Source organism: Sapajus apella, unplaced genomic scaffold, assembly GCF_009761245.1.
Source record: "Sapajus apella isolate SASKATOON/1434 unplaced genomic scaffold, GSC_monkey_1.0 scaffold222, whole genome shotgun sequence".
NCBI lineage: Eukaryota > Metazoa > Chordata > Mammalia > Primates > Cebidae > Sapajus > Sapajus apella.
In genome coordinates, this window is record NW_022437162.1 from 31,495 (window position 1) to 56,580 (window position 25,086).

Genomic DNA, 25,086 nt, shown 5'->3' on the forward strand with positions numbered 1-25,086 from the left:
CCTCTCAATCTTAGAACAGTAGTTCTCAGATCTAGCTGCATATTAGGATCCCTGAAGAGCTTTTAAAAATTACCCCAGTTCAAGAGACACCCCAAACCAATTAGATCAGAATCTCTGGAGGTAGAACCTGGACAATGGTAATTCACCAGGTGATTCTGAGTACAGATGATTCTCAAGCAGGTCTACGGAAAGTGTAGTTTGTGGACAGGCGGTGTCAGCATCATCTGGGAGCTTGAGAGAAATGCAAGTTCTCAGATCCCCTCCAGACCTACAAGAGTCTGGATTTTAACAAGCTCTCCAGGAGATCTGGATGCATGCTTCAGTAGGAAAAGCCTCGCAGAGGAATCTTTAAGGAAAGAAGATTTAGATCTAAGTTTAGATATAAATCTAAAAATTGATCTAAATATGAATTTATAATATATAATTTTAAAAGCAATAATATTTGAATTTAAGCAGTGTCACATTTTCACTGAAGTTTTTCTTATAGCAGAGTAAAAATTAAGTTGAATAACTTTAAGTATAGCATGCATAGAATCATCTCATTTTAAATGACACCTGATGTTATTTACGAGTGGTGAGAGTTGAGGTGATTTTTAGACTTCTTTTTTGTACTATTCCACATTGCTGAAATTTCTAAAATACATATTATTTTTCAAAATTTCTGAAGTGATTTTTCTCATTTAAAAAACTCCTCTATATGTTTATTTGACAAGGATGATCAGGATCTGTGTATCAATTTACACCAACCAAATAAACAGAGGCTGTGAATCAGAATATCAACTCATTAATTAACATATTCAATCCCTGATCTAAAACATGTCATGCAGAGAAGGCATCTGATTTTCAGTGGACATATGTACTCAAGAGTCTAAATTACACACTAGAAGGCTGCTTGGTAAGCAGAGAATTACAGAAAAGGCAGTGAGTTGTCTTAGGAAATGTCTTTGAAACTATCACTGCTAATGATTTGTCCTTCACCAAAGTAACTATTCTTTGTAAAGAACTGTTTTCTTGGTCTAAGATCAGGAGTCCATCTTCCCATCCTAAATATTTATCATAAGGCACGGTTTCCCAAGGTTATGATTGATATTGCTTACACTGGAGGAATTTCTAAACCACAAATGCAGAAGAGTCATTTCTGACAAGATTGTGTACCATCCCAAGGATGAGTTTAACATCTATGGCAGCTGAAATATCAGAATCTGGCATCTCATCCTTATCTCTAAATCTTGGGTTTATCTTACTTGGGGGTGGTTTGAGCTTTCTGTGAATAAAATGTACACTGGTTTCTCTTTAAAACTTCATGAGGAATGAAAAGAGTAAATGTGAAGTAAGGAAGTAGAGCCTATGGCTAAAAAAGCAAACAAAGATATAATGAAAAACATAAATTCAATCTCAAGGCTAAAATGTTGATTAATTATTGTCAGCACATCCTGTTTATTAAAAAGAAATAAACATTCCATAAACATTCTGCTCCTTTGAACTGGCTTAAGTTAACTCTTTCCTAGGGAAGATTGGAGCAGGGAGCAGACATAATTATTCATGCACATGATTCCTGCTTTCCATTTTACCAGTGTAAATACTCCTTGATATGTTCGTGTCAAAACTCAACTCACTTTTAAGACTTTTTTTTAGACAGTCTCTCTCTGTAGCTCAGGATGGATTGCAGCGGCACAATCCCAGCTCACTGCAACCTCCACCTCCCAGGCTTAAGTGATTCTCATGCCTCAGCCTCCTGAGTAGCTGTGATTACAGGTACATGCCACGACACCTGGCTAATTTTTATGCATTTTTAGTAGGGACAGGGTTTTCCATGCTGTCCAGGCTGGTGTCAAACCCCTGGCCTCAAAATGCTGGGATTACAGGCTTGAGCCACCACCACCACCACCAGTCCCCACGAGGGATATTTTTGTCTGTGGAAGTGAAGCCAACCCAGTGGTCCCATAGATAGTTTTTTGTTTTTTGATTTTTGGGTTTTCTTTTTCTGAATAAACAGAAATAATTCCTTCTAGTTTTAAAACTTGAAACTTACATTTGTTTTATCTGAATTCCTTCCTCAGGAAAGGACCTTCAGGCATCTCAAAACACGAAGTATCAAAGAACTGAAACTCATCAGATCACCACATCCAGACAGTGAATCTGGACCCCTCGTTCATCATAATTGCTTCCTTGCTCCTTGCTAGTTCCTAGTTTCTGTTTTCTTACACATTATTACATTTCTTCCCCGCTATATACACCTCTAGTTTTAGTAGGTCGGGGAAATGAATTTGAGACTGAACTCCTTGGCTGTAGCACCCTGTTAAAGACTTCTTCCTTCATGATAATTCCTGTCTCAGTGATCGGCTTTGTGTGTGGCGAATAGCAGGATCTAGACCAAACCCCTGGTGTTTCAGTAATAAAAGTACTATCTTGCCCTAAATTGTAAGTAATTAAACTGTTATTACATGTACCGGCTAAGTTTAAGGTCTTAAAAATTATTATTGCATGGAGTTTATTATATGAGCTTTGAATCCTAGTAAGTTAAAATCTTAGTTCTCCTGCTTTCTGGCTAGAGACCAAGTATAAAACAGAGACTCCAAATTTACCTCATTTATGAAGCAGAAATAATATCACCTACTTATTTGTTGGGGTTTTCATAATAATAGATAGCAGGAGTTCAATAAACGAAATCCATCTGATAATCAAAAGTGTTTAGGAGCACTCATCCAAAAAATAGTTCACCAAATTGTGTTTGAAAATTTTCTCCTGCTTTCCATTTCTTAAATCACTGACCACACTTGGAAGAGGTAATCAGAAGATAGAAAGGTAAATCTAAATCATTCTTAACCAAAATTCAGATGTAAGCAAAAACACAGCCACTTAAGTGTATTCAATTATTCCCTTAGTAGCTAATGTATCATAATGTATACAGACACATATATATTAATAGTATTTTGTGTAAATATAAAGCATACAAGGATATAGAATATGCTATTCTATATCTGTGCTGGCTGCTGCTGCTTCTCCTTCTCCTTCCTCCTTCTTCCCCCTCCCCCTCCCTCTCCTCCTCCTTTCTTCCTCTTCTGTCTTCTGTGTCTTCTGTCTTCTTCCTATTTCCTCTCATCCCCTATGCATTTGGACTCCTTCTGTCTCTACATTTTTACCAGGGAAAACTCAGTCTTTGCTGTGCAAATGTTTCTCAGAGAGCTCTAACTCTAGTCAGTGTCTTTTTCCATAACTACAGAGCTGCTTTTCAAATACCTGCTTGGGATCTCTATGGGGACACACTGATGGCACCTTAAACCGACTATGTCTAAAGTTGCATTTATGCTCTTATTCCCCACAAATTAGCGTCTCCTGCTGAGATTCTTATCTCTAAGATTGGAAACCTGAGCTAGGTTTGATTCTTCCTTTCTTTATATTCCATAGCTAAACAATTGATCTTAAGTCTTCTGCCTTGATATCCTAATTATCCAGTCCCTCCTTTCCATTCCTGCTTCCCAATGATTTCTCAACCTTCAGTGTCCCCCTGTCATGTAGCCTACAAATTATACTTAGATGAACCTTCATCCTTAATCACAAAAGCAGTAATTTACTTGCATTCTCAAAATCTCCTACTGGAATACATTAAATATAAACTCATGCTTGGCATCTGAGGCTCTCTACCACAGATTAACAAGTTATCTTTTGGGACCTATTGCCTTCTATTCCTTTCTTCCTGAGGTCGTGTTGAATGGCCACACAAAGCCAGATGTAGCTTGCACATGTAATTTTCTTTGGCAAACACAATGGCTTTATACATTTTGAATTAGTTGCTTATTTCAAATTAGTTGCTAACATTTATACATTGGAAGGTTTCCACATAGAAATCTAGATTCTGGTTTCTCATGAAAAGTTGGGATGTCTGGCAACTTTGGACCTGCATGGCACAAAAGGCTGAAGCCAGACAGCCAGACTTTTTGAAAGGGAGAAACAGGCCCCAGTTCACTACAGCCTTCACCTGATTGGTGTCACTCAGTTTGGTGCTGGTTTGGTATCTGCAGGCATGTGGATTTATGACACTTGCTTTATACAATCTAGGGCTCCAGCCAAGTGCAACATTCCCGAATGCATAGCGTCTTTACTTCTGTTTCCCTCTCTTTCTAAAAATGCCCTCTTTCCTTCTTTCCTGTCTTTACAGTCCATTTCCAACACGCTATCTATCTTTCTTGAAGCTGTCTGTGAGCATCCTGCTGGATGGGACTGCCTGTTTGCAAACCTCTGTAACACTCTGTGGCTCTCTTATGGACCAGAGCCCACCCTCCTTGGCATCATAATCATACCCTTGCTTTCTCCCTATTCCTCAGGAAGGGATAGAGATGTACACCTTTCCCCACTGCTCAGGCTTTTTTGAGAAGGTTTTCCTCTTGATAGACTTTCCTCCTCCTCACCACAGAGACAAAGAGTGTCTGTCCCCACCTCCCTTTCCCGTCAGGGACTTGACTGTCTACACAGCAAAGAGGCCCTGTCCTGCTTGGCAGTAAAGGCACTGATGTGCAGGTGAGACTGAGGTGTCCGCACTACCTGTGTGTGTCCATCTGTCCGATTCTGAAGGCCAGTAACGGGAAGCCCCTTACTGCAACACATTGAAGACAGGGCTTCCCATCCTGGGTTTATCAGCAAACCAAGCTAAATTTTCATCGTCCTCTGCTTGAATACTTACCTAGCCACTGTTTCCAAACTCAAGCAGGGAAAAATAAGACATTTTATTGACCCCTTTCTGACCTCGACAGTAAGACCTCACTTTTTCTTAAATCTTTCTCAGACGCTAGCCAAGGTCATTGCACAAAATAGACACTCAAGAATATCCAATTGAAGCAAAACACACAATCAATATATGTAAAATTCAGGGAATAAAATTTCTCTTATGCTTATTTTCCCATAAACCATAACTTATAGTCCTTCAACATAAATAAGAAAAAAATATAATTTCTCTGTAATATTAACAAAATACAAGTGACTCATTTATAACATAAAATATTTATTTCCTATTTACATTTTCATTTTTATGTAAATCATTATGCATCATATCACATAAAAAAATATATGTTGTCAAAATTTGTCCCCCCAAAAAAAGAAAATATAAAGCTTAAGAGTCACTGAAGAAAGCATCACACTGTATGACATTTGTCAGCAGTCTTGGAGCTCTCATTTCCTGCCTTTTTTTGATTTTCTGGTTGTTTCCTGACAAATGGTATCATATTCCAATATGGCCATTTTGGAAAGTCTCTCTAAGTATTGAGCTGATGCTCCAGTGAGAGGATCACTGAAGCCAGAACCTGAAGGAGGAGATGGGGAGTCAGCTATTAAAATGAATTAAGCACACATGAATCATATTCTATTAAATATAATGTGACTTAAGTATTTCTTCCACAAATGACTATTACATACTACTAGTTCTTATACTAACCTCAAAAAAGCATGGCACTGGCATGAAAACAGACACATAGACCAGTGGAACAGAATAAACAACCCAGAAACAAATCTATACAACTATAGTGAATTCATTTTCAACAAAGGTGCCAGGAATATACATTGGGAAAAAGACAGTCTACAAATAAATGGTGCTGGGGAAACTGGATATTATGGATATTATAAAACTGGATATTATGCATAAAAATGAAACCAGACCCCATCTCTCACCATATAAAAAAAGTCAAATCAAAATGGATTAAAGACTTAAATCTAAGACCTCAAACTATGAATACTAAAAGAAAACATTGGGGAAACTCTCCAAGACATTGGAGTGGTCAAAGATTTCCTGAGTAATACCCCAGAAGCACAGGCAATCAAAGGGAAAATGGACAAATGGGATCACATCAAGTTATTAACGAAAAGCTTCTGGTGGGGCACGGTGGCTCACACCTGTAATCCCAGCACTTTGGGAGGCCGAGGCTGGTGGATCACGAGGTCAAGAGATCGAGACCATCCTGGCCAACATGGTGAAACCCCATCTCTACTAAAAATACAAAAAATTAGTCAGACATGCCGGTGCGTGCCTGTGGTCCCAGCTACTCAGGAGGCTGAGGCAGGAGAATTGCTTGATACCAGAAAACGGAAGTTTCAATCAGCGGGGATTGCACTACTGCACTCTACCCTGGCAATAGAATGAGACTCCATCTCAAAAAAAAAAAAAGCAATTTAAAATAAAACAAAATAAAAAAGCTTCTGCACAGCAAAGGAAATAATCAACAAAATGAAGAGACAACCTACAAAATGGGAGAAAATATTTGCAAACTACCCATCTGAGAAGGGATTAACAACCAGAATATATAAGGAGCTTAAACAAATCTATGGGAAAAATCTAATAATTCCATTTTAAAATGGGCAAAAGGGCCAGGCACAGTGGCTTACACCTATAATGCGAGCACTTTGGGAGGCTGAGGTGTACAGATCCCTTGAACTCAGGAGTTTGAGACAAGCCAGGGCAACACAGCAAGACCCTCTCTCATTTAAACTTCTATGTTAATAAAAATTAATTAATTAATTAATTGAATGTAAATTAGTACAACCACTGTGAAGAACAGTTTGGAGGTTTCTCAGAACCAAAAATGGAGCTACCACATGGTCCAGCAATCCCATTGCTAGGTATATGCCCAAAAGAAAGGAACTCAGTATATCAAAGAGGTATCTGCATTCCCATGTTTACTGCAGTACTGTTCATAAGAGCCAAAATTTGGAAGCAACTGAAGTGTCTATCAACAGACAAATGGATGAAGAAAATGGGTTACATATACACAGTGGAGTACTATTCAGTCATAAAAAAGAAAGAGATCCTGTCATTTGCAACATTATGGATGGAACTGGAGATCATTATGTTAGGTTAAATTAGTGAGGCACAGAAAGACAAATTTCACATATTCTCACTTATTTGTGGGTGCTAAAAATTAGAACAATTGAACTCAGGGAGGTAGAGAATAGAAGGATTGTTACCAGAGGCTGGGAGGGATAGTTGGAGGGGAAGAGTGGGGATGGTTAATAGGTACAAAAAATACAAAGAATGAATAAGAACTAGTATTTGATAGCACAACAGGGCAATGATAGTCAATAATAATTTTACTTGTACATTTAAAATAACTTAAAGAGTATAATTGGATTGTTTATAACACAAAGGATAAATGCCTGAGGGGATGGATACTCCATTTACCCAGATGTGATTATTACACATTACATTATTACACGTTGTATGCTTGTATCAAAATATCTCATATACCCCATAAATATATACACCTACCCAGAAAAATTTTTTTAACTACTAATTTTTGATATAACATATGTTTTGAATTAAAAATGCCATGTCTACTTTTTTTTTGAGATGGAGGATGGAATCTTGTTCTATCGCCTAGGCTGGAGTGCAGTGGTGGGATCTCAGCTCACTGCAACTTCCACTTCCCAAGCTCAGGTGATTCTCATGCCTTAGTCTCCTGAGTAGCTGGGACTACAGGCATGTGCCATCATGCCCAGCTAGTTTTTGTGTTTTTAGTAGAGACAGGGTTTCACCATGTTGGCCAGGCAGATCTCAAACTCCTGGCCTCAAGTGATCTGCCCACCTCAGCCTCCAAAAGTACTGGGATTACAGGCATGAGTCACCATACTTGGCTTCAATGTGTACTTTCTAAAATGACTATGTGCCTCAAAAAATATTTACCTAAAAAACTTTTAATGCTTGTATTTAATTATATAAAATTATGTTGGTGCAAAAGTAATTGCAGTTCTAAAAATCACAATTACTTTTACACCAACCTAATCTGATTCTGTACAATACTTTTTAAAACATGTGATGACTGAGATTTATTTCAAAGTAAAAGGCACACTCTCCATAAATAATTAACTCATTTCATATTTTACATGCCTATCAAGTTATTTTCTTCAAATAAAAACATTTCTCTTAAATGCTGAGAAGTAAAATTGTAAAGTAAAATAAAATGTTCACTTAGCTGAAATCGCATTAATCAAGCTTCTATCATAGGGTGGTATTAATAACAACAGATAGCATTTGTTGAATGATCTTGTCAAGTACTTTACATCTATTTTACCCATACAACAACACTATGAAGTAATAATCTGTACTATCTCAAGTTACACATTTATGGACTTCTGTTCTCAGCGGTACAATGAACTTGACACCTTAAAAGACCCTCTGGCAGCAAAATAACTAGATTCCAGGCATTAAGCAAACCTGAAAAAACTTCAAAGAATCAGTATCATATGGACAAATGCAATTAAGTTGGAAGTTGTTAATAAGATAAATTTAAAATTCTGAAATATTTAGAAATTTATACACATGTGTTAGTCCATTTTTATGCTGCTGATAAGGACATACCTGAGACTCGGTAACTTATAAAGAAAAAAAGGTTTAATGTAGTCACAGTTCCACATGGCTGAGGAGGCCTCACAGTCATGGCAGAAGGCAAAAGTCACGTCTTACATGGTGGCAGAAAAGAGAGAATGAGGACTAAGCAAAGGGGGTCTCCCCTTGTAAAACCATCAAATCTCATGAGGCTTATTCACTACTGTGAGAACAGTATGGGGGAAATGCCCCCATGATGCAATTATCTCCCACTGAGTCCATCCCACAACACATGGGAGTTATGGGAACTATAATTCAAGATGAGGATTTGAGTGGGGATACAGCCAAATCATATCAACACATTTTCTAAATTATCAGTCAAAAAAGAAATCATAACAACATAAAAAATATTTGTTGCTGAATGATAAATATCACAAAAGTTGTGTAATGGAGCAAAAGTTGTATAGAGAGAGGTTTACATCCTAAAATGTCTATGTTAGAAAAGAAATTGAGAATTTAAAAGACAGGTATTAGATACACATTAGAAAAAAAGTAAACTCAAAGAACATGGAGGAAAAAAGATAATATAGAAAAGAGGAGAAATCAATGAGGTAGAAAACAAAGTCACAATAAAAGAGATTTTATAAAAAGACAAAAGTTCTCCACGGAAAAAAACTAATAAAAAAAGAAAACCTCTGGTGACATTACTCTAGAAAATAAAAGAAGGCACAAACATATAATATTGAGAAAAAGAGGAACAGAATTACAGATAAAGCAAAGACTAAACTTTTTGCTAATAAGTTTTTAAAACTTAGACAAAATGCAAAAGTTTCTAGAAAATATAACTTACCAAAACTGAAAAATTTGAATGCCTTAAGAGTCCTAAATTTAAAATGATTGAATCAATATTAAAAGATTATCCCAAAGAAGACAAGTAACCCAAATGAATTTTACAAATGAATTCCCTCAAACTTTCAAGAGAAAGATCATTCCAATTTTAGGTCATATTCTTCAGAGAATAGAAAGAGAAATAGTCCCCAGTTCATTCCACAAGGCCATTATAATTTTGACACTGAATCCAGACAAGGACAGAACAAAAAGAAAATTCATAGCAATCTCACTCTACTTACCAACATAGGTAAAAAATCCCAAATGAAATATTATCAAATTAAATATGTCAGAACATAAATAAATAATAAATCATTTCTCAACTGGGTGATCTCAGGAATAAAAGGTTGACTTAATGCTACAAAATCTGTCAATGTTATTCTTCACATTAAAATGTCAAATAAAAAAAAAATATGATCACCTCAATCAGTTCAGGAAAATAATTTAGTAAAATTCAACTATCGCTTAAAAAAAAACCTCTAGCAAATTAAAGGGAACTTCTTTAACTTCATTAAGCATATTTATTCAAAATCTAAAGCAAGCATGATTCTTAGTGAGCAAACATTAAAGGGATTTACTTTAAAATTAGAAACAAGCCAAAGATGCCTACTATTCACTTCTACTCAGTATTGTATTTGTGGTTCTAGCCAGCTTAGTAAAACAAGAAAAAGAAAGGCATAGAATTTGGAAAGGAGAAAACAAAACTGACATTATTTATAGATGATTATGATAATCTACATAGACAATCTACAATAATCTATTAATTATAAGAAATAATGTGTCTTTGGCAAGGTAGATGGCTATAAGGCCAAATGACAAAACAACATTTCAAAATACCCATAATAGAAAGTTAGAAATTTTAATTTAAAAAGAATTGTGGCAAACTGTTAATCAATCTCTTAAAACTTTTTTCCTCTTCTTCCATAACAGAATTTTAACTGGGCACATGGCCACCAAGGTATAGATTACATTTCTCAGCTTGCCTTAGAGATAATTATAGCATTGTTACTAAAGATACTAACAGAAATAAATTTCTATTATTTATAAGCAACCCAGTTTACAGAATTTTGTTATAGCAGCACAAACAGACTAAAACACTTGTATTATTTATAGGTCTGCTTCTGTTGTCTGTTTCTCCTCTTGTTTTTTGTTATTCTTCTATGCCTAGTAAGTTTTGACTGGATGTATATGACACTGTATATGTCAAATACACTAGATGTATTCGACACTGTATATGAAAACCTATAAGGCTCTGGTTCATCTTATAGTTTTCCAGAGAGAATTTCATTTTCTTCTGTCAGGAAGATCAATTTAGTCCAGTCCTGACTGGGTTTTAGGTTTTTTTAAAGCTAGTCTATTAAGCCAGTCATGGTGGCTTATGCCTGTAACTCCAGCACTGTGGGAAGTCAATGTGGGCAGATGACTTGAGGTCAGGAGTTTGAGACCAGCCTGGCCAATGTGGCAAAACCCCGTCTACCCTGGCCAACATGGTGAAACCCCATGTCTACTAAAAATATAAAAATTAGCCAGCTACCCAGGAGGCTAAGGCAGGAGAATTGCTTGAACCTGGGAGGCAGAGGATGCAGTAAGCCAAGATCTGCACTCCAGCCTGGGCAACAGAGTGGGACTGCGCCTCAAAAAAAAAAAAAAAGAAAGAAAGAAAGAAATCCAATCTGTCCTTGTTGGTATGCCTCTATTTATGGTGTACAGCACTATGGGAGTTTCAGCTGAAAGCCTAGAATGTGTACTAACAGCTCTCCATCTTGGCAGGCCTTAAACTCCCACCTCTGTCTCCACAGCAAATGCTGTTACTGAAATCTCTATGCTCAGTTCTTAAGCATCCTAGAAGCTGTTTTCTGCTTGATTTTTAAAAAATATTGGCCCAGTACACAACTTCTTGGGAATAGACAAATACTTGGAGAGGAAATTGCTCACAGAATTTGGGGTTCACTTCTCTTTGGTTATTCCTCCATATGTTGGCTTCTCAAGTTCTATCTACTGGTAAAGATAGTCTTTTAAAAGCTATTTCATCATAGCCAGAGGAAATTCTCAGGTCATTTTTTTTTTTAAGGTACAACTATTGAAATAGATGACAGTTGCCACCGTAATCCTTTAAAAACTCCGATCACATTAAAATCATTCTTTTTTAAAATCAGTCAATGGCTCTTCATTACAATCAGAGGTAAATTAAAAGTCCTCTCAGGCCAGACACGGTGGCTCACACCTGTAATCCGAGCATTTTGGGAGGCCAAGGCGAGAGGATTATGAAATCAGGAGTTTGAGACCAGCCTGACCAACATGGTGAAACCCTGTCTCTACCAAAAATACAAAAATTAGCCCAGTGTGGTGGCACACACCTGTAATCCTAGCTACTTGAGAGGCTGAGGCAGAAGAATCGTTTGAACCCAAGAGGTGGAGGTTGCAGTGAGCCAAGATCGCACCACCGCACTTCCAGCCAGGGTGACAGAATGAGACTCCATCTCAAAACAAAACAAAACAAAAAAGTCCTCTCTATGGCCCTATACGATCAGATACTCCATTGTTTTTCTTACCTCATCTTCCATTGCTTAGACACACTGCAGTCTTGATATCCTTGCAACAGGGCAGGCACCATCCTGCCCTGGGAGCCTTTGCTGGTTCCAAGAGAATAACTTAACTCCTTCACTTCTTTCAAGTCTTTGTTCAAAGATTACTCTCTGTTAAACCTTCCCTAACCTCTCTATTTAAAATGTAAATCATTCTTTTCTGATATCCCTTACCCTGCTCTATTTTGTTGTTGTTTCTACTGCACTTACCTCCTGACATACTATACAATAGACTCATTTGTTATATTTAATGTCTATTGGTTATATTCTTCCATTAGAATGTAAACTCTACCAGGGCAGAGATCTTTGTTTCATTCAGAGATATTCCTTGAGCCCAGGCACCTAGAGTAATGTCTGGCACAAAATAGATAATCAATTCATATTTGTTGAATGAAAATGAATACATGATGCATGAACTGCCTTCTTTTTATTTTTTTTTTTTTTGAGACAGGGTCTCTCCCTCTGTCATCCAGGCTGGAGTGCAGTGGCACAACCTAAGCTCATTGCAACCTCTGCCTCCCAGGCTCAAGCAGTTCTCCCACCTCAGCCTCTCAAGTAGCCAGGAGTACAAGTGTGAGCCACCACAGGATAATTTTTGTATTTCTTAGAGATGGGATTTTGCCCTGTTGCCCAGGCTGGTCTTGAACTCCTGGGCTCAAGTAATCTGCCCCCTTTGACCTCTCAAGGCACTGGAATTACAGGCATGAGCCACCATGTCTGGCCCATGAACTCCCTTATTGTATGACTCTGAAGGAATTTTTAATGAATATTTACTGAAAATTCAATCTGTTGCAGAAACTAGTGTAGGCACTGTAGGGATATGAAGGTGAATAAGATACAGAAGCCATCATGATGGCCTGTTGGAAAAGAGGCTGGCAAATGTTCATTTTGGCCAAGATTCAAAGGAATGTCTTTTGTTCTTTTTTTTGAGATGGGGTCTCACTCATCCAGGCTGGAGTGCAGTGGTGCAATCTCGGCTCACTGCAACCTCCACCTCCTGGGTTCAAACAGTTCTCCTGCCTCAGCCTACTGAGTAGCTGAGATTACAGGCACATGCCCCCACGCCCAGCTAATTTTTTGTATTTTTATTAGAGATGTGATTTCACCTTATCGGCCAGGCTGGTCTTGAACTCCTGACCTCATGATCTACCCACCTCGGCCTCCCAAAGTGCTAGGATTACAGGCGTAAGCCATCACGCTTGGCCAGAAATGTCTTCTGTTCTAATTAACATTTATATTTTTATTTTACACTGTCTGTTGATTACAGAAGCTTTTTTAGTATATGGAAATTCAGATAAAGAAAATATCCAAGGAAAAGTTCGTGAACATTTAACCTTATAAACTCCTATAGACTGAGCTTGCAGAGCTACTAACAAGTCAATTCTGACAGCTACCAATAATGTCAATAGAAGTGTTACTTAGTAATTTTGGTTTTTGTTGTTTGTTTGGAGGTGTTAAGTTAACTCCATTATTCCATAAGCCAAAGTCATGAAAGTGTGAGTGTGTTAGAGGAAGATAAGTATGATTATGATAAAAATTTAAAATAAGGTTTTAAAAATATTTAACTTTATTTTTCACTTTTATTTCAAATTCAGGAATACATATGTAGGTTTGTCATATAGGTAAACTTGTGTCATGGGGATTTGTTATACAGATTATTTCATCACCCAAGTACTGAACCTAGTACCCATTAGTTATTTTCCCTGATCCTCTCCCACCTCCCACTTTCCACGTTCAGGTAGGCCCCAGTGTCTGTTGTTTCTGTGTGTCCGTGTGTTCTCATCACTTAGCTACCACTTATAAGTGAGAACATGTGATAGTTGGTTTTCTATTCCTGCATTAGTTTGCTAAGCATAATGGCCTCTGGCTCCATCCATGTTCCTGCAAAGGATATAATCTTGTTCTTTTTCATGGCTGCATAGTATTCCACAGTGTATATGTACCACATTTTCCTTGTCCAGTCTACCACTCATGGGCATTTAGGTTGATTCTATGTCTTTGCTATTGTGAATAGTGCTGCAGTGAACAAAAGTATGCATGTGTCTTTATGACAGAAGGATTTATATTCCTTTGGGTATGGACCCAGTAATGGCATTGCTGGGTCAAATGGTATTTCTGTTTTTAGGTCTTTGAGGAATCACCACTCCATTTTCTACAATGGTTAAACTAATTTACATTTTCATCAATAGTGTATAAGTATTCCTTTTTCTCCATAACCTTTCCAGCATCTGTTATATTTTGACGTTTTAGCCATTCTGACTCAGCAAGATGGTATCTCATTGAGGTTTTGATTTGCATTTCTCTAATGATCAATGATGTTGAGCTTTTTTTCATATGCTTGTTGGCTGCATGCATGTCTTCTGGAAAAGTGTTTGTTCACATTTCTTCCCCATGTTTTAATAAGGTTGTCTTTTTCTTGTAAATTATTTAACTTCCTTATAGATACTGGATATTAGACCTTTGTCAGATGCATAGTTTGCAAAATTTTTCTTCCATTCTGTAGGTTGTCTGTTTACTCTGTTGATAGTTTCTTTTACCATGCAGAAGCTCTTTAGTTTAATTAGATCTCATTTGTCAATTTTTGCTTTTGTTGCAATTGCTTTTGGCATCTTTGTCATGAAATATTTGCTTGTTTCTATGTCTAGAATGGTATTGCTTACATTGTCTTCCAAGGTTTTTATGGTTTGGGGTTTTACATTTTAATATAACTTGAGTTGATTTTTGTATATGATGTAAGGAAGAGGTCCAGTTTTGATCTTCTGCACGTGGCTAGCCAATTAGCCCAGCATCATTTATTGAATAGGGAGACCTTTCCCCATTGCTTGTTTTTGCCAGCTTTGCTAAAACTCAGATGGTTGTAGATGTGTGGCCTTATTTCTGATCTCTTTATTGTGTTCCATTGGTCTATGTGTCTGTTTTTGTACCAGTACCATGCTGTTTTGGTTACCATAGCCCTGTAACATGGTTTGAAGTCAGGTAGTGTGATACCTCCAGCTTTGTTCTTTTTAGTTAGGATTGCCTTGGCTATTTTGGCTCTTTTGTGATTCCATATGAATATTAAAATGTTTTTTCTAGTTCTATGAAGAACATCATTGGTAGTTTAATAGGAATTACATTGCTTTGAGTAGAATAGTTATTTTAACTATATTGAGTCTTCCTCTCCATGAACATGGAATGTTTTTCCACTCGTTTGTGTCATCTCCAATTTTTTTTGAGCAGTGTTTTGTAGTTCTTCTTATAGAGATCTTTGTAATTCTCCTTGTAGAGATCTGGTTAGCTGTATTCCTAGGTATATTATTCTTTTTATGCCAACTGTGAATGGGACTGTGTTCCTGATTTGGTTCTTGGTTTCACTGTTGTTGGTGTGTAGGAATGTTATCAATTTTTGCACATTAATTTTGTATCCTGAAATTTTTCTGAAGTTATTAATCAGCTTAAGAAGCTTTTGGGCCAAGACTATGGGGTTTTCTGGATATAAGTTCCTGTCATCTACAAGCAGGGATAGTTTGACTTCCTCTCTTCCTATTTGAATGCACCTTATTTCTTTCTCTTGCCTGATTGCTCTGGTCAGAACTTCCAGTACTATGTTGAATAAGAGTGGTGAGTGTCTTGTCCTGGTTTTCAAGGGAAATGTTTCCAATTCTTGGTTGTTCAGTATAATGTTGGCTGTGGATTTGTCATAGATAGCTTTTATTATTTTGAGGTGTGTTCCTTCAATATATAGTTTATTGAGAGTTTTTTAACATGAAGGGGTGTTGAAGCTTATCAAAAGCCGCTTCTGCATCTGTTGAGATAATCATGTGGTTTTTGTCTTTAGTTCTGTTTATGTGATGAGTCACCTTATTGACTCAGGTATGTTGAACCAACCCTGCATTGCAGGGATAAAACCTACTTGATCGTGGTGGATTAGCTTTTTGATGTGCTGCTGGATTCGGTTTGTCAGTATTTTGTTGAGGATTTCTACATAAATGTTCACGAGGGATAATGGCCTGAAGTTTTCTTTTTTTGTTGTGTTTCTGCATGTTTTGGTATCAGGATGATGGTGGTCTCATAGAATGAGTTATGGAGGAATCCTCCTCTTCAAATTTTTAGATAGTTTCAGTAGGAATGGTATCAGCTCTTCTTTGTACATCTGGTAGAATTCAGCTGTGAATCTGTCTGGTCCTGGGATTTTTTTGAATGTTAGGCTATTTGTTACTGATTCAATAGAAATCTTAAACATTTAAGGAAATAGTTGTTGAGCATAAGGAAAAGATGAATCATTTGACAGACTGAAGGACAAATGGCAAATAAAATATATCTTAATGCCATAAACCCTTTTAGTCACCATGAACTTAGGAGTAACTTGACTGAAGAGTAGTTTTTTGGGAACAAAACTGTTGGTACAGAGATAAGTTTCTGTATTGAAGGTCATAAGCACATGGGATTCATGAAAATAACAATTAGAAGATAAAGCTAGAAAGGAAAGCTGAGGGAAGATGGTAAGTGGTTCAATGCCAAGCTAAAGAGTTCATACTTAGTCTGTGGGTAATGAGGGAGTCATTGTTTTTGAAGAAGAGCATAATGTGATTAGAAGTCAAGGCATTGAAGGATTTCAAAGATCAGACATTCAAAGCAAGAAGACCAGTTTGCAGGCTACTAAATGGTCCAAGTGAGATATGAGGGCCTACCCTAGGGCCCTGAAGTTATAAAAACATGTTTATAATGAACCCAGAATCCACTTAGTTTATAAAATAAACAAAGCTTGAAAGAAGTAGTAACAAAACAAAAAGAATTAAACCAATTTAAAAAATGATTTTTTTTTTTTTTTTAAGATAAGGTACATGACACCCAAGACAGGTGGTGGGAAAAAAGACGAGTCAGCTTACCTTTTGATTTCTCCTGAAGTGGTGCCACACTGCCTGTCTCTTTGGTCTTCTTTATCCTAAACATTACATGTTATCATAAAATCACTTATATATAAATTCAGGGTACAGTGAAACTCACTTGTTGAATGCCATCACATGGCAATTAAATAAATGTTAAAAAAAAAAGGAAAATCTTTCCATTATAACTAATTCCATCAGAAGCAGATAGGAGCCAACCTAACACCTTACTTTTTTACCAGTGGCTGAGTGGTATGTCTAACTTCTCCCAAGGATCTTTATCACACCTCTCACTACAGTCCTGACTCAAGCAATGCTAAGAGAGAGGGAATCGAGATAAATAGACCATTTGGATAAGTTGAATACCAACTATCACTTATTTGTGCACTTTTTACCTGTCAATCACCTCAATCTAAATGTTGTCATAACTTTTGTTCCCACTGAATTCATCTAGCTAATAAGTAGATTATTGGGAAAATACATCATGATTGAATCTGCTGTGGGTGAGATAACCCATTATAAAAATCCCAAATTTCTTGTAACAATATTTTTTTTGAGACAAGGTCTCACTGTCTCCCAGGCCAGCATGATGCAATCATATAGCTCACTGTAACTTTGAACTCCTAGGCTCAAGCAATTTTCCTGCCTCAGCTTCTCGAGTAGCTGGGATGATAGGTGCATGCCACCACACAAGGCGAATTAAAAAAAAAAAAATGTTTGAAGAGATGGGGTCTCACTATGCCCAGGCTAGTCTCAAACTGCTGGCCTCAAGTGATCCTTCTGCCTCAGCCTCCCAAAGTGCTGGGTTTCCAAGCGTGAGCCACCACGTCCAGCCTCTTGAAACTATTTTATACTTTAAAAGTCAGCAGCAACTTTGCAGTGCTCCACATCTAGAATACTACTATTATTTATATTACTAGAGTGTGCTCTGAGATTCACTAAAAAATTTTGCTTACCCATAAGAAAATTTGAAAAAAAATACACTTTTAATCAAATATTCACACAAGGAGGGAAAAATGAGGGTAAGGAGTTGTACATAAAACAAACAAAAATGAGTACTTCCCTGCTTTGCCAGAACTGCTCCTTCACAGGGTGCTGTGCGATGTGCACAGAACAGCATACTTGCAGACGATCTGACATGTTCTCACTACAACGGCTAAAATGAAGACACTTGAGTTAAAGGCAGGGAAAAGAACTAACATTTATATTTGCCAAGCACTTTATATACATTATGTCACTTGGCCATTACTATTCCACTTTATATATGAAGAACACTTGTCATAACATGAATAAAATATATTCAATTATCCTTCATTGACTTAAGTAAATTCACATTCAAATCAATGTACAATGTTTAGAAATAATTTCACAGTCAAATCACAAAGGAAAAACAGAAACAAACAAACAAAAACCTGAAATATGTGGAAACAATAAGAAGCAAAATAAAAGACCCCAAATTAAGATCCAGAAAGGACAAATTCACGGCGTTTTCCAGGCTTCCAGTACCTTTAAGATGATCGTGTGTATGGAAGGAAGGGTAACAAGACTGGTCCATACTGATACAAAGTCCATTGGCACAGGTAGCCCTACACACTCCTACCCCCTCCCCAAAGGGCACTGTTACCCTTGATGAAAATGACAGAGACCGGGAGTGGTGGCTCACACCTGTAATCCCAGCACTTTGGGAGGCCGAGGCAGGTGGATCATGAGGGCAGGAGATCCAGACCATCCTGGCCAACATGATGAAACTCTGTCTCTACAAAAACACAAAAAATTAGCCAGGCGTGGTGGCAGGACCCTGTAATCCCAGCTACTCAGGAGCCTAAGGCAGGAGAATCTCTTGAACCCAGGAAGCAGAGGTTCCAGTGAGCTGAGATCATGCCACTGCACGCCAGCCTGGCAACAGAGCAAGATGTTGTCTCAAAAAAAGAGACTGGGCACAGTGTCTCATGCCTGTTATCCCAGCACCTTAGGATGCCCACGTGGGTGGATCACGAGGTCAAGAGATAAAGACCATCCTGGCCAACATGGTGAAAACCCATCTCTACTAAAAATACAAAAATTAGCTGGGCGTGGTGGCACGCGCCTGTAGTCCCAGCTACTCAGGAGGCCGAGGCAGGAGAATTGTTTAAACTCGAGAGGTGGAGATTCCAGTGAGCTGAGATCACACTGCTGCACTCCAGCCTGGCAACAGAGCAGAAAAGAAAGAAAGAAAAAAAAAAAAAAAAGAAAGAAAGAAAGAAAGGAAGGAAGGAAGAAAGAAAGAGAAAGAAAAGAAAGAGAGAAAATGACTTAAGTTGAGAGTTAGGGGCACAAGTGTCTTGGTTCCAATGTAACTGACTGTCCTTAGCAGCTTTATAGCCATGTTTCAAACAGTCCCCTCTTCTTTCTGCATCCCCGCCATTGATGTAAGTTACCATTGGTAGCAGCTCTCTCTCTTCCATTTCTGACTCTGCCTTATTTTCTTCTAACCTTACTTTAGACAGAACAATTCTGCATTTTATATTTCTATAGCTTGAAAATCTGTCTTCAGATAATATTAAAAATGATGAAAAAACCTATATGTACGATATTGTTTATTGTGGTGTTATTTACAAAACCAAAAAAAAAAAAAATCAAAGCATTTAAGTAAACTGTGATTAAGTAAACTGTGGATCCTTAGTGAAATATAATGTGGTTGGTAAGACTGTTTAAAGAAGATATAGTGGCATGACAAAATGCGTATATTAAGCTTTTTAAAAGGCAGGATAAAAATTTTAAGTACACTAAAATCACAACAATGAAATCCATGAAAAAGAATTTTTTTCTTTCTTTTGACAGAAGGGAATATTCAACAATAAAAATGGATATGTTAGGATGGGTAGATTATCAAATAATTATTTTCCTTTTTTCTGCAAAGTTCTTATTCTTATTTTCATAATTTAAATTAAAGTTATCAACTTTTCATTTTAATATTACCCTAATTTATTTCAAGAGTACTTAAAAAGAACAATAATATTAGCTGGAAAACTCAAGAAACATCTTTCGAAACTTTAATCTTGTGTTCTAGGTATGACTGGATGACTTTAAAGTTCATTATAATAGGAAGATAATAAAAAAATGTAAATCCTCCCCTAAAAAGAGTTGCAAGTCTGAATACTATAAGTGCTTCACTTTTTTTTTTTTTTTTTTTTTTTAATGAAGACAGGATTTCTCCATGTTGGTCAGACTAGTCTCGAACTCCCGACCTCAGGTGATCTGCCTGCCTCGACCTCCCAAAGTACTGGGATCACAGGCGTGAGCCACCATGCCCAGCCAAGTGCTTCACTTTTTTTAAATGCTACCAGAATGTATAACTACTAGACATTTCTAGACACTCAACAAGTACCTGAAGAACAAACAAATAAATCAAAGCAAAAGCTGTATAGAATGTGAGACTATCTTATTGACTTAGAGATCCCTTTGGAGAGTTTTCTTTCTTTTTTTTTTTTTTTTTTTTTTAATAGAGACGGGGTTTGGGCCAGGCATAGTGGCTCACGCCTGTAATCCAAGCACTTTGGAGGCCAAGACGGGCAGATCACCTGAGGTCGGGAGTTCAAGACCAGCCTGACCAACATGGTGAAACCCCTTCTTAAAAAAAATAGAGACGGGGTTTCACTGTGTTAGCCAGGATGGTCTCAATCTCCTGACCTCATGATCCACCCTCCTCGGCCTCCCAAAGTCCTGGGATTACAGGCATAAGCCACCGTCCCTGGCTGAGTTTTCACTTAATAGCATGTCAGTCAGTCTGATTTTTAGCAGGAAAAGTATTTTAATAATGTTTTCAAATGTCAGTATTCAAAGTCAAGGAGACTCTTCTGGCAGAAAAATTTGTTTCTGATAGTCAATGCAGGATGTCAAATATGCCAACATCTCATTCAGAATCTTCCTTCACACTACTTCAGTCAGACTAGAAATGAACTGAAACTTTTTAATTTGCAGAGTGTTAATTTTTAGCATTAGAAAAAAAAAATGTCCTTGAATCTTTTCTGGTAACGTCACCTGAAAACAGACAAAAGTGCCGACTTGTCAAACTGAATAAAATGGTTTAGATTTTAAAAATTAAATTATTTATGATAAACAAATAAACAACAGGCAAAAATGAATTCAGTTTCACTGGCCAGGAAAACCTCACATTCAGCAGTATTACTAAAAATACAAAATGAGACTTAAACAGCAGTTATCTACCTGACTGCAGACACCTTGGCATCAGCACGCGGCAGTCCTTTCGGGACCTCTAGTGAAGTTGAACTTACACTTTTTTGGCAGCTTTGCAGTCCTGGTAAATATGGCATTTTGATACATTCTTTGAGGTCTCCTCGACCAAATGCTGTGGCATATTCTGGTTAAAAATATATAATAATCATCTTGATTAAATGTATACTACTTGTTTTACTACGTACTAAAATACATAATGAAATACACAAAATAATAACCATAAGTAAAGAAAATTAAGTAACTGTAATTTATCTAGCATCTTTCCCAGGAGAATGGCTTTCATTCTACATCTCGACTATGGGGATTGCAGGAAGGAGTAGATTAAGGGGCCGATTAAGAGTGGAATAAGATAGAACCCAATCTTCAGACAAAAAAACAAACAACAAAATAACAGAACAAAACAAAAACAAGAAAAAAAAAGAAACAAGAGTGGAATAAGGAAAAAGAACAGCTTCACAGATCGTCCACAGTCATCACTATCCTCTGCCTTCATTATTTTACTTAAAATTCCCACCATATTAGATACCTTCACACTGAAATAAAAGGCACTTTCAAGAGTCTTGTATTATCTAGCACTCTGTGTCTTTCCACTTTCCCGCTTTTATGTACATAAGAGGTGTAAACACATGATCATCTGAGCCAGCAACAGGACGTCAAAGAATTCCACTTGAGGCACTGATTTTAATTTTCTGTATGCAAAATTCCATACCAAATCTGTGAACCGTAACACTGAAGCATCAAGACTGGTTCTTGTACTAACCTCACATATCCATTGCACAGAGACATGGTCAAATTATTTTTTTAAAATTAAAAGCATTAAATGGAAAAGAAAAATGAGATTAAGAGGTTAAAGGTGTGGGTGTTCTTTGAACTAAACAGAGACAGAGATTTTTTTTTTTTTTTTTTTTAAGGATTCTCTGCCAGGTGCAGTGGCTCACACCTGTAATCCCATTACTTTGGGAGGCCAAGGTGGGCAGATCATGAGGTCAGGAGTTTGAGACCATCCTGACCAACACGGTGAACCCCGGTCTCTACTAAAAATATAAAAATTAGCTGGGCGTGGTGGTGCATGCCTGAAATCTTAACTACTCAGGAGGCTGAGGCAGGAGAACTGCTTGAACCCGGGAGGCAGAGGTTGCAATGAGCTGAGATCACAGCATTGCACTCCAGCCTGGGCAACAGAGTGAGACTCCATCTCATGCATGCACACACACACACAAAAATTATCTACAAAGCAAGTGTAGCACAGCAATAAAAATGGTATTTAATGGGACTAAAATCATTATACTGAATGTTCAAAATGTTATTTTGTAACTTTTGATTTTTCCTTTTTCGGAAAAAATAGCTTCTCTTGGTCAAAAAACATATAGACTCTCTTTTCAACAATTTGATTTGGGGATAGGAAGGTGGATAAACTGTTGTTTGAGTACCTTTAATGGGAACCCTGTGAGAAAGTTGAAGAAAATATATAGCAACACATTCAAAACCAGAGGGATAAATCATTGAGTAGTTTGAATTTTACTATTTTCAAGAATTATTTGTCCATTAATAAAGTTGGAAGCAGAATTCAGAATAAACAAATATAATTAACTTGAAAGTAAGGGGCATAGCTATTAATATACTCATCTATATGTCAAAAGTTCTCAAACTAGTCTTCATTGAGCAACTATGGGATTTAAGACACGTTCCACATAAATCACTCAAAAATAAAGTTTTGGTTAAATTTTTTTTTTTTTGAGTACAGTGGCATGGTCATGGCTCACTGCAGCCTCAACCTCCCTAGGCTCAGGTGATCCTCCTACCCTCAGCCTCCCAGGTAGCTGAGATCACAAGCACACATCACCACGCTCAGCTAAGTTTTGTGGTTTTTGTAGAGATAGGGTATCACTATGTTGCCCAGGCTGATCACTAACTCCTGGGCTTAAGAGACCCACCTGCCCTGACCTCCCAAAGTGCTGAAATTGCAGGCTGAGCTACTGCAGCTGGCCTTGCTTAGAATTATTAATACAGGGCAAGGTATGGTGGCTCAATGCCTGTAATCCCAGCACTTTGGGAGGCCGAGGTGAGTGGATTACCTGAGGTCAGGAGTTCGAGACCAGTCTGCCCAACATGGTGAAACTCCATCTCTACTAAAAATAAAAAATTAATTGGGCGTGGAAGTGGATACCTGTAATCCCAGCTACTTGGGAGGCTGAGGCAGGAGAATCACTTTAACCCAGGAGATGGAAGTTGCAGTGAACTGAGACTGCACCATTGCATTCCAGCCTGGGCAACAAGAGTGAAACTCCATCTCAAAAAAAAAAAAAAAAAAGAATTATTAATACATAAAAGCACTGTTAAAGATTTGGATGTCTTAAAATATAAAAATCACCTTGAGTTATTTAAAAGAAAACACCATTTATAAAATGGATTGTGATTCAACAGATATAGTACTGCACTGGATATTGAGAAATGCAGTTATTTAAGACAAATTTGAGTTTTTAAGAAAAGAAATGTTCTTTAAAATTTGTTTCCATCATGAGTCACAGAATTACATTAATTAAATTAATTTTAGTTTGCTTCCATTTTTCTTTTTCATCAACTTAAGATGTAATTCTTATATAAATGTCACAGAAAATGTCTCTTCCCTGATTAAAAAAACACCTGTAAATTCAAGGCACTATTTCTATGTTTTCTTAAGGAAAATAATAACAATAAAGTTACCTTTCCTAATCTTTTGTGTTTCTAAAACGGCTTGCCTCCAACTACTGTCAAAAATAAAACAACTGCCAAAGGAACTTCTGGTGACTTTCGAAGTCTCACATTTGATTTCAGGAGATAGCACTGACATTTTGTCTTCTTTCAACAGTGCTGATGAGAGGGAGAGGTTGCTGCAGAGACAGGACACAAAATACAAAGAAAACAAGGCATGTCCAAGGCAAGGCAAACAGATGTGTCAGAATATTTCTCTTTCAAACTTTGAATATCTTAATGAATTCTTTCAAATTCCAGGTTACAAATATTGGGTAATACTTTTAAAAAGTAAAGTCCAGTAGCAAGTTATCACCTACAAGACAACAAAATACTTGGGTTCTCTCAAAAGCATTATTATTATAAAATACATTTGTGCCTAAAAAAAAAAAGACAAATTCTATGCTTCATGAAAAATAAACATGTTCTCTAAGTAATCATCACATTTATTCTACACATGGACACAGAAGGAAAATCAATCATGTACCCTGCTTACTTAATATATTAAACATATATTCGATTCAGTCATAAACATTAAGTATCTATTACATGCAAGGCATGACCACATCCAAAGTGTACAACCATGAGCAACTCTCAGGAATCCCATGGGTATGGTGAGGAGTGACATCACTATGACAGTTACCATCTATGAAATGCAATTTTTCCAGGATCCTTGCTGGGCATTTTGCATCCATTTTTTCCAGCGATCACAACAAAGAATTATAGATCGCCAGATTCCGCTATGCTCATTCATTCATACAAAATAAATTATTTACTAAGTGCTGATTTTATTCCAAGAACTACACAAAGCCTTTGAGAAACATGCTAAGCAAAATGGTTCCTGCCTTTGAGGAGCTTACAACCTAGTAAAAGAAACGCAGATCAGAAAATGGATAATACAGTTTTAGTAAGTGCTATGATTGGGGGACAAAAAACAAGGGTGCCGTGGGAGCACACAGGAGGGAATTCCACCCCAGTCTTGGGCATTAGGGAACCGTTTCTGGAAGAAGCTGACAAAGCAAGGATGTGGGAGAGCCGAAGGAGGAAGAGATGGCTCCTAGCAGAGGAAGAGCATTGTGATGCTTAACATCGTCAAATTGATTGAATTAAAGGTTGCAAAGTATTTTTCCTGGGTGTGTGTTTGAGGGTGTTGCCAAAGGAGATAAACATTTAAGTCAGTGGATTGGGAGAGGCAGACCCATCCTTCATCTGGGTGAGTGCCATCCAACAAGCTGCCAGCGTGGCTAGAATAAAGTAGGCAGGACATGGAAGAACTTGAGTTTTCTGGCTTTCGTCTTTCTCCCATGCTGGATGCTTCCTGCCCTCCAACAGCAGACTCCAAATTCTTCAGATTTTGGACTCTCAAATTCTTCAAGAGTCAGTTTCCCTACTTTTGAGGTTTTGGGACTTGGACTGGCTTCCTTGCTCCTCAGCTGGCAGACAGCCTCTTGTGAGACTTCGCCTTGCGATTGTG

General features: G+C 37.4%; 1 protein-coding gene across 1 annotated transcript; it reads right to left on the minus strand.

Annotated features, from left to right (window-relative positions):
* Positions 1-5,166: 5,166 nt before the first annotated feature.
* CUNH8orf89 (chromosome unknown C8orf89 homolog) lies at positions 5,167-23,743 on the minus strand. Its single transcript, XM_032271027.1, has 4 exons — positions 23,586-23,743; positions 20,853-21,006; positions 16,650-16,705; positions 5,167-5,297 (listed from the first exon to the last, which is right to left on the minus strand). The coding sequence occupies exons 1-4, from the start codon at positions 23,710-23,712 to the stop codon at positions 5,167-5,169; spliced, it is 468 nt and encodes a 155-aa protein (XP_032126918.1). The 5' UTR covers positions 23,713-23,743.
* Positions 23,744-25,086: the final 1,343 nt, after the last annotated feature.

What these genes read in the sequence shown, in the direction of transcription:
- CUNH8orf89 (XM_032271027.1), bottom strand. Translation starts at nt 23,712, where the DNA reads ATGTCAGTGCTATCTCCTGAAATCAAATGTGAGACTTCGAAAGTCACC. An exon ending in GCCAAGGTGTCTGCAGTCAG is followed by an intron (nt 16,706 to 20,852) that starts GTAGATAACTGC and finishes TGTAATGTTTAG; the next exon opens with GATAAAGAAGACCAAAGAGA. An exon ending in ACTTCAGGAGAAATCAAAAG is followed by an intron (nt 5,298 to 16,649) that starts GTAAGCTGACTC and finishes CTCCTCCTTCAG; the next exon opens with GTTCTGGCTTCAGTGATCCT.